The sequence below is a fragment of the Dendropsophus ebraccatus genome, chromosome 2, assembly GCF_027789765.1.
Source record: "Dendropsophus ebraccatus isolate aDenEbr1 chromosome 2, aDenEbr1.pat, whole genome shotgun sequence".
Classification (NCBI taxonomy): Eukaryota; Metazoa; Chordata; class Amphibia; order Anura; family Hylidae; genus Dendropsophus; species Dendropsophus ebraccatus.
Window position 1 is genome coordinate 207,661,387 of NC_091455.1, and position 20,707 is coordinate 207,682,093.

Sequence of the window (20,707 nt, forward strand, 5' to 3'; positions counted from 1 at the left end):
AGGTGAAAAAATAAAACCGTTATAAGCGTCACAATAGGCCCATTTCTGTCACCCCCTTTGTGCATTCTGACATCTCTATACAGGTGTAAAGGATAAATTCAGCGTTTTTCATACCGTATTTCATATTATATGTCATGGTGCTTGTTCAAGTAAAAAGTGATCTTTTATCAACTGCAGATTATATTCAGTGGGTGTGGCCTCGCGGGATTAGCGCCATTTAGCCCCGCCCACAACGGCACCGTTGGCCCCACCCCCTTGATGCCCATTGGTTGGCCGACGTAAAGAGGGTGTTGTGGGCGGGGCTAAGTGACGCTAATGCCGCGAGGCCTCGCCCACTTAACACAATCTGCAGTTGATAAAAGATGACTTTTTACTTGAACAAGCACCATGACGTATGATATGAAATAAGGTATGAAAACTGCTAAATTTACCCTTTAAACCTGTGTAGAGATGTCAGAATGCACAAAAGGGGGTGACAGTGTCACTTTAATTAAAAAAAAATATATAACATTAGAGAATCTGTGTAACCTGCATGTGGTTGTGTTCAGACTGACCTATAGAGTAATAGTATCATGTCGCTGTTACTATATAGTGCATTACATAGACACAGGAACCCCCCAAACGTTACCATATTGCATTCTTTTTTACGATTTCACCTATTTATATCTTCATAAATAATATATTTGGGATTCCGTCATACATGTTATGGTAAAATGAAAGACGCCATTACACAGTACAACTATTCCTGTAACAAATAAGCCATTACATGGCCTTGTAGATAGAAAACTGAAAGTGCTAGAGCTCTTAGAAGGGGAGGAGGGAAAAACGAAAACACTAAGATCAAAATTTGCGCGGTCCACTTGGTCATTTTGAGCCTGGTCCTCAAAGGGTTAACTTCTCCAGTAAATGCCGAACGATCAGACTCAATCATGCTCCGGTTGCGCTCATCTCTAGTCCAGACTATTCTAGTTACGCCCTCGTGTATGGGCACCTTCAGGCAATGTTCACACTCATTTTAATTTTTAAAATTCAATTTTAGTAATTAATTTTATTGGGTATTTTGGGTGTATTCACCAGGAAATGTTCCCCCACCTATCGGAAAGTGTAATTATAGGGTTGGAGATAATCCAAACAGACATCCTGTCATCATAGCTGGTATGTACCAGAAGGCCCCCCCACCCCCACCACCCTGCTCCATCTAGTCGGCCCATGTATTATTTCCTTTCTTATTATCTTAGGATAGATATATTGGGGGAGATTTATCAAATATGGTGTAAAGTGAAACTGGCTCTGTTGCCCCTAGCAACCAATCAGATTCCACCTTTCATTTTCCAAAGAGTCTGTGAGGAATGAAAGGTGGAATCTGATTGGTTGCTAGGGGCAACTGAGCCAGTTTCACTTTACACCATGTTTGATAAATCTCCCCCAATGTATATACCAGGCAGATTTACATTCAGCTATTGTAGAATTACCAACCGCATCTGCTGGAGGTTTGCTCCCAGCATCTACTACTCTTTCAGTAAAGTCATATTTTCTTGTGATGTTTCTAACCTTTCCCCCAGCTAACCTCAGATTGTGCCCCTTGTTCTTGTGTTTAGTTTTTTTTTTATATTTATTTTCAGCCCATAGTAAGGAAAATCCCCTTGAGGAAGCTAGAGGAAAAAAAAAAAAATTAATGCGAACAGAGGCGTAATATGAGTTTTGTCTGGGAGAGGCCCAAATAGACGAAGAACCTTTTAAAAGCAGGATAAATTGCTAACAAAACATCCTAGTTCATGGATTATTGGTTAAAAGGAATATAATCAGAAAAGAGCGATTGTTTAAATTATTTTTTTTATGTTAAATATATTTTTTTAAGAATTTTGGTTTATTTTTTTTATTTTTTTTTGTAATTTTCCATGTTACTATCTAAGTTATCAAATAATCATGAAATTTAGAAGGTTTCTTTCTCACCATTTAGGCCTAAAACTAAGCTGAGGCTTCCTGTTCTGTCTGTGATGATAAGGAGGAGGCTGCTGCAAAGTGATTTGTACAGCATTACAGCGACAGGTGACACCAGTAGATAAAGGAGACAATAGATGAAGTTCACAGCTGAGCCTTCCCCTCCCTGTGAAATGACCTCTTTAAAGGTCACAGAGTATGCCCAGTAATGTATCCCATTCCTGTCCAATTTCTTCTATGTCCATGATGCTTGGTGTATTCTCTCCAGTCTGCTGCCCCCTCTGTCCATGTCAGGAACTGTCCAGAGCAGGAGAGGTTTTCTATGGGGATTTGCTACTACTATGGACAGCAGTACTACTATGGCAGCAGAGAGCACTGTGTCAGACTGGAGAGAATACACCACTTCCTGCAGAACAAACAGCAGCTGATAAGCATTGGAAGACTTGAGTTTTTTGAGCCAGAGTCAGCAGCTTTTCGCTCCCTATAGGGAACACAGGAGCGTTAGGCCATGTGTATAGGGAGGCCAGGAGAGATTACTGTTGGCAGTGCATTGAAGGTGTATGGGGTTCTTTACTTTGCTGATGGAGTAAGGAGAAGTGACTTTTCTATCTTTTTTTCCGTGACTTTGGGCTTTGAACCAAGGACGCCGGGATACACCCAGATTTTTATTTCTCTTTCAGCCATATAAGAAATGTTCTTTAATAACCCGGCACTCTGACCGTAACCGTTCTTGACATTATTACTTTTTTTTTTTCCAAAAAGTTTTTTCCCCCCTTAAAGTGATATCAGATGTTTTGCAGTCCTTCTCTATCCCTTTCCTCCTTCCCATTCATTGCCTCCTTCCCCGATGATTGACGTTTAATGACTCTTTAGCATCGCGTTACGTCCCGAGCACTTGACGCGGTCGCAAACCTTTCAGACACGCGGCCTTAAAGTGACATTATGGAAGCATTTTCATTGCTCACATCTGAGGTTATATATATCCTCCTTGTCTGTAATAGACTATCAAATCCTTAAAGGAACACCTTCGGTGTGGTTATAATTTAGCGAGTAAGGAGAAAGGGTTCGGGGGGGGGGGGGGGGGGGCAGCGATGTCCATTTAGTCAATAAATCTGTCGTCGCTGACTGATTTCCATTTCCTGTGAAATAAACAAATTACTATTGGTTCCTTTCAAGCGGCGGACGAGGGCGAAGCATACCCCCCCCATGTCTCCACCAATCCAATGAATCAGGAAGAAAAATGGCCGCCGACGGGCAACAGAAGGAGCCTCTATTCTCTCACACCTGTTAGAAAATAGGCCGGAGACTTCCAGAATATGACCAAGAATCCAAACACGTCTTAAGTCAATGCTTTGAGGAAGAGAGCTAAGAGGAAGATGCCAAAACTAAATCCTTAGGAGTATAGCTAGTCCTCGCAAATCTCCATTAGGAATGAACCCTAGTACTGTGCCCCCGATCCGGCGTGATGACTTTCCCAGCACAGGTGAACCGCTTTTTATGAGGAGCAATTCATATGCCCCGCCGTAAAACAGATCAGCTTAGACTCGTCTGGTAGAAACTTCAGAAGTTCAAGTCGCCTTAAAAAGAACCTTTGTGTCCTGTGCACATAAACTGGCTTTGTAGGATCGTATGTCTACTCTTTTTATTACCGCATAACTTTTTTATTATTATTGCATTGCGACTTTCTAAAATTATTTTATACATATATAAAATTATATTGTATATAAAGTATGTATATATATATATATATATATATATATATATATATATATAGGAAAAATTTCCTTTTGAAGTTTTCAAAAATAAATGTGAAATTCAAAAATTGAAGATAATTTGAATTTTCCTTTTTTTAATACTTAAAGGAAAATATAAATGGAATATATATATATATATATATATATATATATATATATATATTCCATTTATATTTTATATTAATATTTATATATTTATATTAAATGGAATATATATATATATATATATATATATATATATATATATTCCATTTATATTTTCCTTTAAGTATTAAAAAAAAAGGAAAATTCAAATTATCTTGAATTTTTGAATTTCACATTTATTTTTGAAAACTTCAAAAGGAAATTTTTTTTAATACTAGATTTTCTAGAACCATTTGTTGACTTTAGGGCCATATTTTAGATATCATTTTGTTTCAACTATTTTATATTTTTTTTATATTATTTTATAGGAATTATTAGATAAGTGAAATTATATTAAAAACTTTCAATTTTAAAAAAATCATAACAGTTATAAAACAGCCGCACGGTTTATTGTTAATTTAGATTTCTTAACGGAAAAATCCCATACATTTCATATTTTTTCTTTTACCCCGCTATAAGGACAATTTTTCGGTTTGCCACTGACTGACTTGTATGGGAAAGTTTTTCAGGCATGCTCTATGACTGGAAGGCCATTGTTTAGGGATGGGGGGCAGAGGGGGTTGTCTGAGCTCTGACCATCACTTAGGAAGAAGGACCTGACTGTCAATATACTGGTGTCACTGGTCACTGTAATCCTGTTTGTAAATGTAAAGAGAGAGTGCTAAGAAGTTTTTTATATGGAACAGTTGTGTGTCATCTTACTTAGGATTAAAAAAAAAATTTTTTATGAAAATGTTATGTTTAACCTAAAATACGCTATGAATAACAGGCTATTTTACGATTAAACGTTTCTTCTCTATAGGAGGAGTCATGGTTTTTAGGTGGCGTTATGTAAAATTTATATATGGCAGTGCTTTACCCTACCCTGCTTTCCAAGTGTGGAAGAATGCCAAAAAATTGGTGTTGAGTGAGCATGCTTGTTAGGCCGCCTGCTGTAGTAACCTGGTCTTCTTTTTTTTTATTCAAATTTTTCTATATTTTATTCCTTGAAGGGAACAAAATATATAAAAATGTGGATGAAAAAATGTAATAGGTGAACCAGACCCCCCCCTTTGGGGATACCTGGTTAAGTGCTGGAGCCCGTTGAAATCAATGGGGTTCGTTAGTTGAGTCAAGCCCTAAAAGTACTATGAAAAAAAAAAAAAAAAGGCCGGCAGAAGAGTGCGGAAACTTAATAAACACAGTATACTTACCAGTCCTCCTGCCACCATAGTGCCGCTCCCAGGTCTCGTCCAGATGTCAAAAATGGGTAATGGTCAGACAGGCCCTTTAAAGGGGTTATCTGGTGTCAATGGCTAATTTTTCATTCAGCCCTGACAGCCAATTACAACGGACCATCCCTGTAAAGTTGGTGGACCCAAGTGCAAAATCTATAATGTTTCATTTATAGCACTGGCCTCCTCATATGGGGAAAAGAGACTTTATGGACAACCTTAGACTCCTGGGTCTGGGAGCATCTGCACCCTCTGCACCCCCCATAGCTAGCTCCTACCCGAACGGTTGCCATTTGACTCCTGTCGGCTGAAGAAGTTGGATGCTTCCCTAGGGAGTCTGGGAAAACATGGATATAGCCACATGCTATATCCATGTTTTCCTGGCAGCCCTAGGGAAGCATCCAACTTCTCCAGCCACCGGGAGTCAAATGCCGAGTCTTTGGGTTCAGGGAGCATTGCCGAACCCGAACAGTGAACACAATTTACCAGTACTGACAGGTTACGTAATGTTGTGGACGACTTAATAAAATCACAGACTGTGGTACAAATAGAGATCAAATCAAATTTTGTCAAAATTTTAGAAAAAATTTGTTTTTGTCCAAAAATTTTTGGACCTTTGGGATTCTTTTCAGAGAACTCAGAAGAAGGGTTAGGGTTGGGCTAACTATGATGTCTTGAAACAAATGGAGGAGATGAAAGAGGTTAGGTATAGTCCTAAGGGGCCTTAGAGCCAAGCAACATCTTCTGGGCAACCGTCCCTTTTAAATTTTTTGATCCAATTTTGATATTTCGAATTCACTCATCTTTAAGAGATGAGACTATAAAGCTATAAGAGTACAAGAATAAGACACAATATAGGACCAACAATGAGGAGGGCATAGTGCTGTCAATGCCACTGTGCGTATTGGAAGGCCTGTCCATACTACTCTGAGAGTCTGACCCAACTAGGGACTGGGTCAATAGGTCAATAAGCCCCTAGGTAACAGTATGGGATATGGCAGGTGGGACCCTTGTTCTGCATTTTGGGTCCACTACATTCCCAGCAATGATGCAATAATATCTGTAACAAGTTTAATATGACATTCAATATCGGCAAATGGCGTGATTACATAAGCACAAGGATCGTACACATGGTGGAAGTATTTAGGATTTGGTCATAAAGTAGATGGTAGAGACTGCCCCAGAGACACCGAGCACAATGGCCCGACTATACTATCCAGATTTACAGCGTCCTCCCCTGAAGGAGCAGGTGTACGCAGCTGAAAGTAAATCATAAAAATATTATGACCCCCCCCCAACCCCCTATGATTGTATGGTACGGTCCAAAATGCACATACTAAAGGTTGTAAATAGGACACGCTGTGGCGGGGACATGATTCACCTCACCCAACACCCAGCAGCACGGAGACACTGTAACTGCCCTGTTTATGTAAAAAGGAAATTTTAGAGACTCTCGAATTTTATGCATTTCTTTGATGTTACTTAATATTATGTCATTTTATACAAATTCATAGTACTAGTTATATATGGAATTATAGTAGTTGTATTCCTGTATATAGAAGCAGTATTATAGTAGTTATATTCCTGTATATAGGAGCAGTAATATAGTAGTTATTTTCTTGTATATAGGAGCAGTATTATAGTAGTTATATTCCTGTATATAGGAGCAGTATTATAGTAGTTGTATTCCTGTATATAGAAGCAGTATTATAGTAGTTATATTCTTGTATATAGGAGCAGTATTATAGTAGTTATATTCCTGTATATAGGAGCAGTATTATAGTAGTTATAATCCTGTATATAGGAGCAGTATTATAGTAGTATATTCTTGTATATAGGAGCAGCATTATAGTAGTTATATCCCTGTATATAGGAGCAGTATTATAGTAGTTGTATTCCTGTATATAGAAGCAGTATTATAGTAGTTATATTCCTGTATATAGGAGCAGTATTATAGTAGTTATATTCCTGTATATAGGAGCAGTATTATAGTAGTTATATTCCTGTATATAGGAGCAGTATTATAGTAGTTATATTCCTGTATAGGAGCAGTATTATAGTAGTTACAAACAAGGGTCAAGAAACAGAGTCTCGCACTCACCGGACTGTAGCTGCAAGTGGTTTATTTCCGATACATCAGAGTAGGCTAGGCGGGGAGAGGGGAGATGGCAAAGCAGGTGTGTTCAGCAGGAGCAACAAAATGTTTCACGCCTACAGAGGCGCTTCGTCGGGCTAGGAACGCCTTGTACATGCAGGGGAGGTGCTTAAGTAACAATGCAGTTAACAATAAAGTTGTTGAAGAACAATCAATAAAGTTGTTACAATAGACAAAAATAAAAAAACACAATGAAGAAAAACAACTACGGAGCTCAGTTACAGCAAAGTATTAAGATCGTTCCTCTCATTAAGGCCGCTTGGCCCAGTAGCATCAAGACGTAGAATCCATCGGGTTTCTCGCTTGAGGAGAAGTTTTAATCTATCTTCGCCATTGCTGGGGGGATCTACACGTTGTAAACCTATGAACCGTAATGACCTAGTGTCACTTTTGTGGGTAGTACGTATGCGCCTAGCCTACTCTGATGTATCGGAAATAAACCACTTGCAGCTACAGTCCGGTCAGTGCGAGACTCTGTTTCTTGACCCTTGTTTATACATCCTGCTTTTTCTGCCTCTGCACCGCGGTTCTACGGTTCGGATACAGTTCGTGTGCTCTGGACTCCTGTCCCGGGTCTTCCTACATTGGGTGTACCTTGCAGTTAGTGCCGGCCGGAACTCTCACCACGCCAATTATAGTAGTTATTTTCTTGTATATAGGAGCAGTATTATAGTAGTTATATTCTTGTATATAGGAGCAGTATTATAGTAGTTATATTCTTGTATATAGGAGCAGTATTATAGTAGGTATATCCCTGTATACAGGGGGCAGTATTATAGTAGTTATATTCTTGTATAGAGGGGGCAGTATTATAGTAGTTATATTCCTGTATATAGGGAGCAGTATTATAGTAGTTATATTCTTGTATATAGGGGCAGTGTTATAGTAGTTATATTCTTGTATATAGGAGCAGTATTATAGTAGTTATATTCTTGTATATAGGGGGCAGTATTATAGTAGTTATATTCTTGTATATAGTAGCAGTATTATAGTTGTTATATTCTTGTATATAGGAGGCAGTATTATAGTAGTTATATTCCTGTATATAGGAGCAGTATTATAGTAGTTATATTCCTGTATATAGGAGCAGTATTATAGTAGTTATATTCCTGTATATAGGAGCAGTATTATAGTAGTTATATCCCTGTATATAGTAGCAGTATTATTGTAGTTATATTCTTGTATATAGTAGCAGTATTATAGTTGTTATATTCTTGTATATAGGAGGCAGCTCTATCTCTGGTTGCAGATGGACGTGTAGTTGCCTGGCAGCAGTATGAATCACTGATGTCCTCATTCTGTAGTGATGTCTTGACTTTCATACATCTGGCTGTTAATTCATTTTGTCATCCTGGAATGTGTGTGACTGGGATTCTCTCGGTTTTACATACCCGCCATGCCAAACTTTTGACTTCATGAATGAAATTACAACAGTCATAGAAGCCGAATGAAGAAGTCTGCTGGGTCATTCTCTGTCATCAGTCGTCCGGAGCAGCTTTACTCTGCCTATCAGGGGACTTTGATCACAGATATCCTATCGGCAGCGATACTCTGTAACCTTTGGAGTCTATTGTGTTGCAGGTTTGGCTGAAAGCAAATATTGAGCTACAGATTTGCAAAGTACAAGCTGAGCCGGAGAGAATTTTATCAATTATGATTGTGTGTTCTTATATTTATACTCTTTTTCTCTGTAGTATTTATTAAAGTATATAGTATAGTATTTTTTTTATATAATTCCATTAATTTTTTATCTTTTGGATCTGAATGATTTTAAATGATGAAGAAATTTTTTCTGTGAAAAGTTTGGTGTAGGAAAATAATAAAAATCGATTCACTATTCTGAGTACAGAGTTTAGGGTAGGCGACTTTGCTCCTCCACAATAATATTTGATGTAGCAAAAAAATAAAAACTAAATAAATTAAAAATGGAATTTTGAAGGTCTTTGTAGCTTTAGTAAAGCTGGCCATAGACATCAAAGTTGACTGAACCTACTGAACATGGTGCAATTGTCTGATCATCTTTTGTGTTTGGTGGCTTCCTAACTTTCCCCTGATGACAGATGTGGAGGGAGAAAAGAGTTGGGCGTCTTTGATTTCACTTACTGTACAAGAGATAAGCTATCGCCAGAAGATACATTGGGAAAGCATTCATGGCTTGCCGAGTTTATGGAGGGATTAGTAGAAATAGCTGACAGGAAAATTGTGTGTTTGACCAAAAGCTGTCCTAAATGAATGGCCGTACAAAAAAGTGGCCGTATAAAAAAGAGAGACATTTTTTGATTGATTGAGATATAAGTGTTCAGACTCCACTGATCCTGAGACGGAAGGTAAAGAAGAGGTGGAACTCTTCATTCCCTGCCTTAGAGTATGTTCACACTGAGAAATCGGCAAGAAATTAGAAACGGAATCTGCGCCTAATTTCCCACGTATTAAGCTTGAAATTCTATCTGTAAATAATTAACATAGTAATGTCCCATTGTGTTCAATGGGATTTCCGCTATGTTGTTTTAATGGCGGAATTTACGCTCAGAATTTTTCACCATGGATCCACTTTCCGCCCAAAGAATTGACATGTCAATTCTTTGGGTGGATTCCACTCGAGAAATCCCATAGAGGTCTTTGAATTTTAGCTTTCCGCTCACATTATGCTCAAATTCCACTTGAAATCCACTCAAATTCCACTTGAATTCTGCTTGAAATCCACTTAAATTCTGCTCAAATTTCACTTGAATTCTGCTCAAAATCCTCTTTAGGGGTATGTACACACTGAGGAATTCTCGGAGAGGGCGGGTTCACACTACGGAATTCTCGCGGACAATGTCCGCAGAATTCCGTCAGCTGTCCGCCCGCATAGGCACGCGCTTTTCCGCCGGCTCCATAGACACCATTCTATAGGCCGGCGTATTCCACGATCCGCTAAAAGAAGTGACATGACACTTCTTTCAGCGTATAGCGGAATACGCCGGCCCATAGAATGGTGTCTATGGGGCCGGCGGAAAGGCGCCCAGATGTGCGGGCGGACAGCTGACGGAATTCCGAGGACATTGTCCGCGAGAATTCCGTAGTGTGAACCCGCCCAGAATTGTAAAGGAAAGTTTTCTGCTTGAATTCAAGCAGAATTCAAGCAGAATTTAAGCCCCCATTAACTTCTATAGGATTCCTCTAGCAGAATCCGCCCAAAGAATTGACATGTCAATTGTTTGGGCAGAAACTGGATCAGCGGCAGAAAATTCTGCTCTGAAATTCTGCAGTGTGAACAACAGAAGAGAAATCCCTTTAAACACAATGGGACATTGCTTTGTTCAAGCTGAAATAAGAGCGGATTCCTCTTTAATTTCTAACCTAATTCCTCACCTATTAGGGTGTAGCTGAAAGATTTCTGCTTGAAATTCCTCACCTATTCTGCTCTGGCAGAATAGGAGCTGAATTTGAGCGGAATTTAAGTGGAAATCGAGCGGAATGCAAGCTGATTTCAAGCAGAATTTCAAGCGGAAATTCAAGTCCCATTGACTTCTATGGCATTCCGCCAGCGGAATCCGCCCAAATAATTGACATGTCAATTCTTTGGGCAGAAACGCGGAATCTGCGCGGAATTTGTGTAAAGCATCAAAAGTTTTTTTTGTTTTTTTTTAATGATAGGCCCACTATGCAAAACTGTCGCTGCATTGTGTCTTGTTCATGTTCTCTTATTCCTTGTGTTATGCTCCGCCCCCGAGGAACCACAGAGTATGTTTTCAGTGTTTCCTGTTAAAAAAGAGAATTATTGCATATCCACAGGATTTCTTGGATCACTGTATATTGTGAGAATGATGTTTCTTGACCCTCTTTTTAGCTTGTAAGAAAGAAGAATAAAAGGCAGTGGGTAGTCATGGATCCTTTCTTTTCTACCCCATTGTAGTCATTCGGTGTAGTGAAACTTCTGGGTTTCTCTGTTACTCTTTTAAACTAAAGTGGAAAGAACTGCATACATCCATGGTCTTCTCCAGTGTAGGATACATGGAACCAGTGTCGGACAGGCCCACCAGAGGACAGGAGGATCCTCCGGTGGGCCCCCAGCTTTAGTACCTGCACTAACACTGACTGTCATGTCGTTTCTCACTGGCCCCCAGGATCATTTCCTCTGGTGGGCCCCAGATACCCCAGTACGACACTGCATGGAATTCATTATAACGTATAATAAAAATGGTGCTATACAAGACTGATGTAAAGTAATAGTTCTCTTATCGCTCATCATCCGTTATGTCCTACAAAAGTGGAATTCATAGAATTTTCCTTTCCGCTAAATTTTTGGAAAGAAAATTGTCAGTGAAATAAACGTTTTCTGTAGATTTCTATCAAAAATTGCAAAAAAAAAAATAAAAAAAATTCCTTTGGGCAGTAATTTCTGGAAGACAAATAATACTTAGAGAATTAAAAATGTCCAGCAGGATGAAGCTGCCATAAATGTGTACAGTATGTGGATGAGTGAAGAGCAAGGAGGCCGAGCAGAACTAGGCAGAACTTCTCTGTCTCTACACAATACTGAAGACTGACAAGTATGACGGAATGCATGTTTTTTGGACATATACAGAGAAGGGATGAAAGTTTTTTGTTTGAAATCAACAGGTGTCAAAAAGTTATTTAGATTTTTAAAAATTCCCAGTCTTCCAATACTTATTAGCTGCTGTATGTCCTGCAGGAAGTGGTGTATTCTTTCCAGTCTGGCACAGTGCTCTCTGCTGCCACCTCTGTCCATGTCAGGAACTGTCCAGAGCAGCAGCAAATCCCCATAGAAAGCCTCTCCTGCTCTGGACAGTTCCTGACATGGACAGGGGTGGCAGCAGAGAGCACTGTGTCAGACTGGAAAGAATATACAACTTTCTGCAGGGCATGCAGCAACTGATTTGGGAAGACTTCAGATTTTTAAATAGAAGTAACTTACAAATGTATGTAACTTTCTGACACTGGTTGATCGGAAAGAATTTTGTTTTGCTGGAGTACCCCTTTAAAATGAATTCATGTGGCAGCTCATCTGCCATATTCCTCTTGCTAGCAGTTCTATAATCAGCTTATTTATTCAGTATAAATCATGATCTTTATAAGAGGGCTATCTTTCTATCTATCTGTCTATTTATTTATCTATCTATTATTTATCTATATATCTATTTATTATCTATCTATCTATCTATCTATCTCCTATCTATCTATCTATCTATCTATCTATCTATCTCCTATCTATCTATCTATCTATCTATCTCCTATCTATCTATCTATCTATCTATCTATCTCCTATCTACCTATTATCTATCTATCTATCTATCTATCTATCTATCTATCTATCTATCTTCTATCTATCTATCTCCTATCTATCTATCTATCTATCTATCTATCTATCTATCTATCTATCTCCTATCTATCTATCTATCTATCTATCTATCTATCTATCTATCTATCTATCTCCTATCTATCTATCTATCTATCTATCTATCTCCTATCTATCTATCTATCTATCTATCTATCTATCTATCTATTATCTATCTCCTATCTATCTATCTATCTATCTATCTATCTATCTATCTATCTATCTATTATCTATCTCCTATCTATCTATCTATCTATCTATCTATCTATCTATCTATCTCCTATCTATCTATCTATCTATCTATCTATCTATCTATCTATCTCCTATCTATCTATCTATCTATCTATCTATCTATCTATCTATCTATCTTCTATCTCCTATCTATCTATCTATCTATCTATCTATCTATCTATCTATCTCCTATCTATCTATCTATCTATCTATCTATCTCCTATCTATCTATCTATCTATCTATCTATCTATCTATCTATCTATCTAGCCTTCCTGTAATGCTGTGACAACTTTGAATAAATTTACACTGTTTTTTCACGTTATCCGGAGTGCCGACAATCTACTTTACATATCTATCTATCTATCTATCTATCTATCTATCTATCTATCTATCTATCTCCTATCTATCTATCTATCTATCTCCTATCTACCTATTATCTATCTATCTATCTATCTATCTATCTATCTATCTATCTATCTATCTTCTATCTATCTATCTCCTATCTATCTATCTATCTATCTATCTATCTATCTGTCTATCATCTATCTCCTATCTATCTATCTATCTATCTATCTATCTATCTATCTATCTATCTATCATCTATCTCCTATCTATCTATCTATCTATCATCTATCTATCTATCTATCTATCTATCTATCTATCTATTATCTATCTCCTATCTATCTCCTATTTATCTATCTATCTATCTATCTATCTCTTATCTATCTATCTATCTCCTATCTATCTATCTATCTATCTATCTATCTATCTATCTATCTATCTTCTATCTATCTATCTATCTATCTATCTATCTATCTCTTATCTATCTCCTATCTATCTATCTATCTATCTATCTATCTATCTCCTATCTATCTATCTATCTATCTATCTATCTATCTATCTATCTCTTATCTATCTATCTATCTATCTATCTATCTCCTATCTATCTATCTATCTATCTATCTATCTATCTCCTATCTATCTATCTATCTATCTATCTATCTATCTATCTATCATCTATCTATCTATCTATCTATCTATCTCCTATCTATCTATCTCCTATCTATCTATCTATCTATCTCCTATCTCCTATCTATCTATCTATCTATCTATCATCTATCTATCTATCTATCTATCTATCTATCTATCTATCTATCTATCTATCTATCTCCTATCTATCTATCTATCTATCTATCATCTATCTATCTATCTATCTATCTATCTATCTATCTCCTATCTATCTATCTCCTATCTATCTATCTATCTATCTATCTATCTCCTATCTATCTCCTATCTATTATCCATCTCCTATCTATCTATCTATCTATCTATCTATCTATCTATCTTCTATCTATCTATCTATCTATTTATCTATCTATCTATCTATCTATCTATCTATCTATCTATCTCCTATCTATCTATCTATCTATCTATCTATCTATCTATCTATCTATCATCTATCTATCTCCTATCTATCTATCTATCTATCTATCTATCTATCTATCTATCTATCATCTATCTATCTCCTATCTATCTATCTATCTATCTATCTATCTATCTATCTATCTATCTATCTCCTATCTATCTCCTATCTATCTTCTATCTATCTCTCTATCTATCTCCTATCTATCTATCTATCTATCTATCTATCTATCATCTATCTATCTCCTATCTATCTATCTATCTATCTATCTATCTATCTATCTATCTATCTATCATCTATCTATCTCCTATCTATCTATCTATCTATCTATCTATCTATCTATCTCCTATCTATCTCCTATCTATCTATCTATCTATCTATCTATCTATCTATCTATCTATCTTCTATCTATCTATCTATATATCTATCTCCTATCTATCTATCTATCTATCTATCTATCTATCTATCTATCTCCTATCTATCTATCTATCTATCTATCTATCTATCTATCTATCTATCTCCTATCTATCTATCTATCTATCTATCTATCTATCTATCTATCTATCTTTATATCTATCTAGTATAATTTTTATTTTATTTTTTTTCTGTAATCTCATGTAATCTTTCTCCTTTTCCAAGATGTATTGTGTGATTCTGGAATTCCACCAGATACAAGTCGTGGCCTTGCAATTCTCCGGATCATAGACTTTAATATACATGCAGTATTAGCATATTGTGCACCAGATGTATAAATGAAGAGAAGACAGAGGGTCATCTCCACAAATCCCCCGTGGACAAAAGTTTTCGACGTAACATCTATCATAGGGCATTGTAGGCTGAGTCCTTATAAAGCAGAACAAGACTGGCGAGCAAAGTCCGAACATCTGTAGAACAGATGGAAACTAATAGAAAAGCTGCCAACATTTTTTTGGGTCTCCAACCCTTTTTCCACCAGAGAGAAACCATAAGGGCCTTGCTTCATAGGATGTGAACAGAGACTGAAAGGTCAGGGTGGGATGGTATCTCCCAACCCAAAGTCCCAAGAGGTGCATTAAATCAGGATATTTCCAGAAACAAGTTTAAAAAACAGGAGATTTACGGCCTTTCACTTTTAAAAGAAAATAATATTTTTGTAGAGGTAAAAAGGTAAAATGTAAGAAAAAATAGAACCTCATAGTTTTCCCCCCAAAAACAACTTGGATATTTAATGTACATTCTTCATGATGTAATATTCTAACAGTTTTAAAAAATTTCAAAAATTCTCTATGCACAGGCCGGGGCGGGAGCTAAATCCACAGATTTTTCAATGAATTTTTTGGGGATTTAATCTCACCATCTCAAGGTTTATGGGCCCATCTTTGATCTCCTCCTAGGGACCCTATGTAGGTGCTGTCAGATTTTGTTAGTGAAGTTAAAGTGGATTTTTACGAATAAAATGTAATGTTTTTAAATCAATTGGTGTCAGAAAGATTTGTAGATTTGTAATTTACTTCTATAAAAGAAAACTCCAGTCTTCCCGTACTTATTAGCTGCTGTATGTCCTGCAGGAAGTGTTGTATTCTTTCCAGTCTGACACACTGCCCTCTGCTGCCACCTCTGTCCATGTCAGGAACTGTCCAGAGAAAGAGAGGTTTTCTATGGGGATTTGGCACTGCTCTATGTAATGAGCTGCTGATAGCATTGATCAGTGTTAGGAATGTAATGAATGAATGTAGTAGTCCCCTATGGGGGCTTAACCCCTTCCCAACCAAGGACGTAACTGTACTTCCTCGATCGGGCAGGGGAGTTCAGAGTGGGGCCGCGCGGCTATCCCCGTCTGAACCGCTGTGATCCCGGGTGTTATTAATAACCCAGGAAAGCGGCTATTAGCGGGCACAGTCTGATTGCTGCGCCCGCTAATGAGCTGTTATATGCAGTTGTCATTGTTTAACTTAGCCGTTAGCGTCGGAATGACGCTGATCCTGGCTCGGTATTCTGCTGATCTGGTCTGCAGCAGACCTGACCAACAGAGCACCGATCTAATGGATCAGTGCTCTATTATATACAGCACTGATCTCAATGGGATATCAGTGCTGTGTATATAGAAGTCCCCCAGGGGGATCAGTGCTGTGTATATAGAAGTCCCCCAGGGGGCTTCTAATTACAGTGTAAAAAATAAAAAAGTTTTTTCATTAAAAGAAAAACAAAAAAACCTCCCCTAATAAAAATTTTAATCACCCCCCTTTTCCCATTTTATAAAAAAAATTAATAAAAAAATAAACATATTTGGTATTGCCATGTGCGTAATCACCTGAACTACTAAATCACATTCCTGATCTCGCACGGTATACACCGTAAGCGCAACATTGCGCCAAAGTGCAAAATTCAGCATCTTTGGTCGCATCAAATCCAGAAAAATTGTAATAAAAAGCGATCAAAAAGTCACATATACGTAATCAAGGAACCGATAGAAAGTACAGATTACGGCACAAAAAAATGACACCTCACACAGCCCCATAGACCAAAGGATAAAAGCGCTATAAGCCTGGGAATAGAGTAATTTTAAGGAACATTTAGAATTTTAAAAAGGTTTTAATTTTTTAAAAGCCATCAAATAAAATAAAAGTAAAACAAGTTACATATCGTTGTAATCGTACTGACTTGAGGAACATGCATAACAAGTCAGTTTTACCATAGGACAAATGGTGTAAACAAAAAAAACCCCTAAATAAAAAAAATAAATGTGTTTTATTTTAAATTTCACTGCACAAATATTTATGTTCCGGTTTCGCAGCATATTTTATGGAAAAATTAAGTCATTGCAAAGTACAATTAGTGGCAGAAAAAAATAAGGGTTCGTGTGGGCCTTTAGGTGAAAAGAAAGGAAGTGCTACGGTCTTTTAAACGCGAGGAGGAAAAAACTGAAGCGCAAAAATGTAAATTTGCACGGTCCTAAAGTGGTTTAAATGCAAAAATTTAAAAAAGTTTTAAAAAAATATGACACAGCCCTTCCCCCAATAAAAGTTTAAATAACCCCCCTTTCCTATTTTATAAATGAAACCCATAAAAAGACCTACTAAACTTATCATATATTGTAGTGCGCATTTTGTTTGATTTAATAATCTAACTATTGTGTTCCCGTATGGTGAACAACGTAAACAGAAAGAACAAAAAAAGCACCAGAATTACAGATTTTTTGTTACATTATATGGCTAGGTTCACATGCCGACCTTTTTTGGCCGTTCAATGACTGGCTTTTCGGACGTCCATCGTTTTAAGGCCAAATAACCTCAATTATTTTGAAATCACGGATGCCATTTAAAAATGATGGCCGTTATTTGGCCTCAAAATGACGGACGTCCAAAAAGATGCCAGTCAAACATGCCGGTGTACCCCTTTAATGTTAGTATGGCTGTATGGTGGAAGCCTAAAAACCCAAGACTGTGTAAATTTATATCCAGGTTGGTGACGCTATAATGGTTTCTTGCAGTTGCAACTTTCTCTCTACAGATACAGAAAGAATAGCCGCTCTGGAGCACAAACTTCTGCACAAACAAGTGAATTAGCGCATGTAGAGACTAGGACAACAGGAACATTCAGGGGCAGATGGAAGTTTTATGATTTGCTCGGAGATGAGGTTCACATGTTGTATTTCCCCACTGATATAACATGTTTTTATATGGACGTTGTTTTATGGCTTTGCTTGGATATTACTCATATGGTTATAATAAAAAGAAGCATAAGGCTGCACCATACTTACCTCCAACAATATAGAAAACATCCAGACAATCAGATGCCTGGATTTCATTGAAAAAAACTTTTTTTTTTACATGAAAAATTAAATAATGTAAAAATTTATGTTTTTTTTGTTTCCCCTCCGCAGATTCCCAGGAAGGAAGTTACAAGTCAGATGTAAATAGTAAACCCCGCAAAGAGAGAACGGCCTTCACGAAAGAGCAGATCCGAGAGCTGGAGGCCGAATTCGCTCATCATAACTACCTGACCCGGCTGAGACGATACGAAATAGCAGTAAACCTGGATCTTACCGAGAGACAGGTAATACCCATAAGGGACGTCCATGAGCACTGCAGGGGCCAAAATAAGAAAAATGGGTAATGATGTCAGAGGAGGGGGGTGAAGGGGGGATTGGACACATTGGATTTCAGCTGCCCGATCCTTTGATTCTCAGAACGATGTCACCACTAGACAAACGGTATAGGTAAAACAAACAAAGTCAGGGTGGTCTGCACTACTGCTGTACTGCATGTAGGTTCTGCTAGTCCAATATTCCACAGTCCAAGTGGTGCAGGCTCCACAGAAAAACATATGACAAATAGAACCAATGTAGAAACATAATGGAAGCCGCACTCACCAAAAACAGCAGACACAGTGTGGATAAAAACCAAGGCAGACGCCAGGCAGGTGTGGTAACAGCCTGTTTCACGCTATCGCGCTTCTACGGACCACCTCTGTAGAAAGGTGGTCCGTAGAAGCGTGATAGCGTGAAACAGGCTGTCTGCTGTTTTTCATATTAAATAAAGAATTTAAAACGTTGATTGGTGAGTGCGGCTTCCATTTTCTTTCTACATTGGTTCTAAGCAATATAGGTTTTCCCTTCCTCTCTCCGATCAGAACCTACGGACGCTCATCCAAGCCAGATGTTCATATGTACGGAGGGATCAGGAGAAATAGTTGTCGGATATTTATAGATACCAATATCCCAGTCAGAAAATTCAATTAACACTGAGACATCCTAAAAAATGATGATGACTATCCAGTTCATTTCGTGAAGCTCTGGAGTCATTTTATGTTCTTAATAGACTATTATTTTGGGAAATTTGTAGTCAACCTCTGTGTAGAAATAAATATGCTGCCGAGGCAAAAACATACTTTCCTAGCTCCGATCCCCTGCTGCTCCCCCGCTGTTCCTGATTGGCTCTATCAGGTCCCTAATCTTCTTTCGTCTTCCTGCTTGTGATCAGTACCTACCTGCTTCCTCAGCCAATCACTGTCCTCAGCTATGACCCAACTTGTCTAGTGGTTGGTTAAGGTGGCAGGTTCTGCTCCCGAGCTCTCAGATGCAGTAAGAAGAGAGAAGATGAGTAGACTGGGCAGAGGAAATCAGAAGCTGTAGGGAGGCAGTGTGGGATCTGGGCTAGGTAAGTATTTTTTTTTTTTTTTGTACTTCCACCCTGCCCTTAATTTTACAGAGAGACTGGAATACCCTTTTAAGAAGAAGGGTCTCTCCTTTTCACGTCCTTCATCAAATAGTCAGAACTCAGGTTAGATAAGAAGAGCTTCTCTCTCTCTCTTATGTGGTTGTCCAGAGCCTCCTTTAATAGATGATGTCAAGGAAGAGAAGTATCGGGCATGTTGAATCACAATGTCCGATTATTTTGCTCTCACAGCTGTCTGGAAGCAGATTATTCCCCTTTTCTTATTGAATAAACATTCATGTAAACCAAACTAAGCATAGGGATGTATGTATGAAGATGGAAGGGATAGCTTCTTCAGACCCTAGTCATTAAGAATGTGTGGCCCCATCTCTCTCCTAAATGGCTACTCCAGCTTATTATTTTTTTTTCCTTTCAAATTAACTGGTGTCATAAAGTTACATAGATTTGAAAGTCTTCCATTACTTATCAGCTGCTGTATGTCCTGTAGGGAGTGGTGTATTCCTTCCAGTCTGACACACCTCTGTCCATGTCAGGAACTGACCAGAGAAGAAGAGGGTTTCTGTGGGGATTTGCTGCTGCTCTGGACAGTTCCTGACATGGACAGAGGTGGCAGCAGAAAGCACTGTGTCCAACTGGAAATAATACACCACTTCCTGCAGGATATACAGCAGCTGATAAGTACTGGAAGACTGGAGATTTTTAAATAGATCTAGATAACTTTCTGAAACAAGTTCTTTTGAAAAAATTACATTTTCTGCCCGAGTACCCCTTTAATAAGAATGTGTATAAGGCTATGTTCATACACAGTACGGGAACGGCCGTTCCATGACCCGACAGGGTCACGGAACGGCCAGTCCCTGAAAAGATCATCCAGGCTGGTACTGCAGTACTGGCTGGATGATCTTTAGCGCTGCTTAGTTCTGATGCGGGCGTATCCGTGCACACCTGCATCAGAACTCCCCATAGCGCACTATAGAGTGTACGACTGGTGCCGCTCGCTCCATTGTGTGCACTGACAGGGTTTTCTGCGGCCGCTATTCACTAAATAGCGGCCGCAGAAAACTGACATGTCAGTTGTTTGCGACGCCGTTAGGGATCGTGGCTGGAGCGTATACTATGTGTATACACTCCACCCGGGATCCCATAGACGCCAAGGTAACGTATATTTTCGTAATAATAACGGCTCTTGTTGCAATGTGCAACAACAGCCGTAGTTTTACGAAAATATACGTAGTGTGAACATAGCCTAAAGATGTACTATAAGTGATAATTCCAGAATGAACTGAAAGACTACAGATACTCATAAGGGGTTGTTATGTGTTGTTGGCATTGTATGCGTGTTGTGTG

General features: G+C 38.2%; 1 protein-coding gene across 1 annotated transcript in view; it reads left to right on the forward strand.

Annotated features, from left to right (window-relative positions):
• The window catches only part of MEOX2 (mesenchyme homeobox 2), a 62,744-nt gene that overhangs the window by 28,666 nt on the left and 13,371 nt on the right, over nucleotides 1–20,707 (forward strand). The window contains exon 2 of the mRNA XM_069960607.1: nucleotides 18,067–18,239. Within this exon, the coding sequence (XP_069816708.1) occupies nucleotides 18,067–18,239 (173 nt within the window). The remainder of the gene's footprint in view (nucleotides 1–18,066; nucleotides 18,240–20,707) is intronic.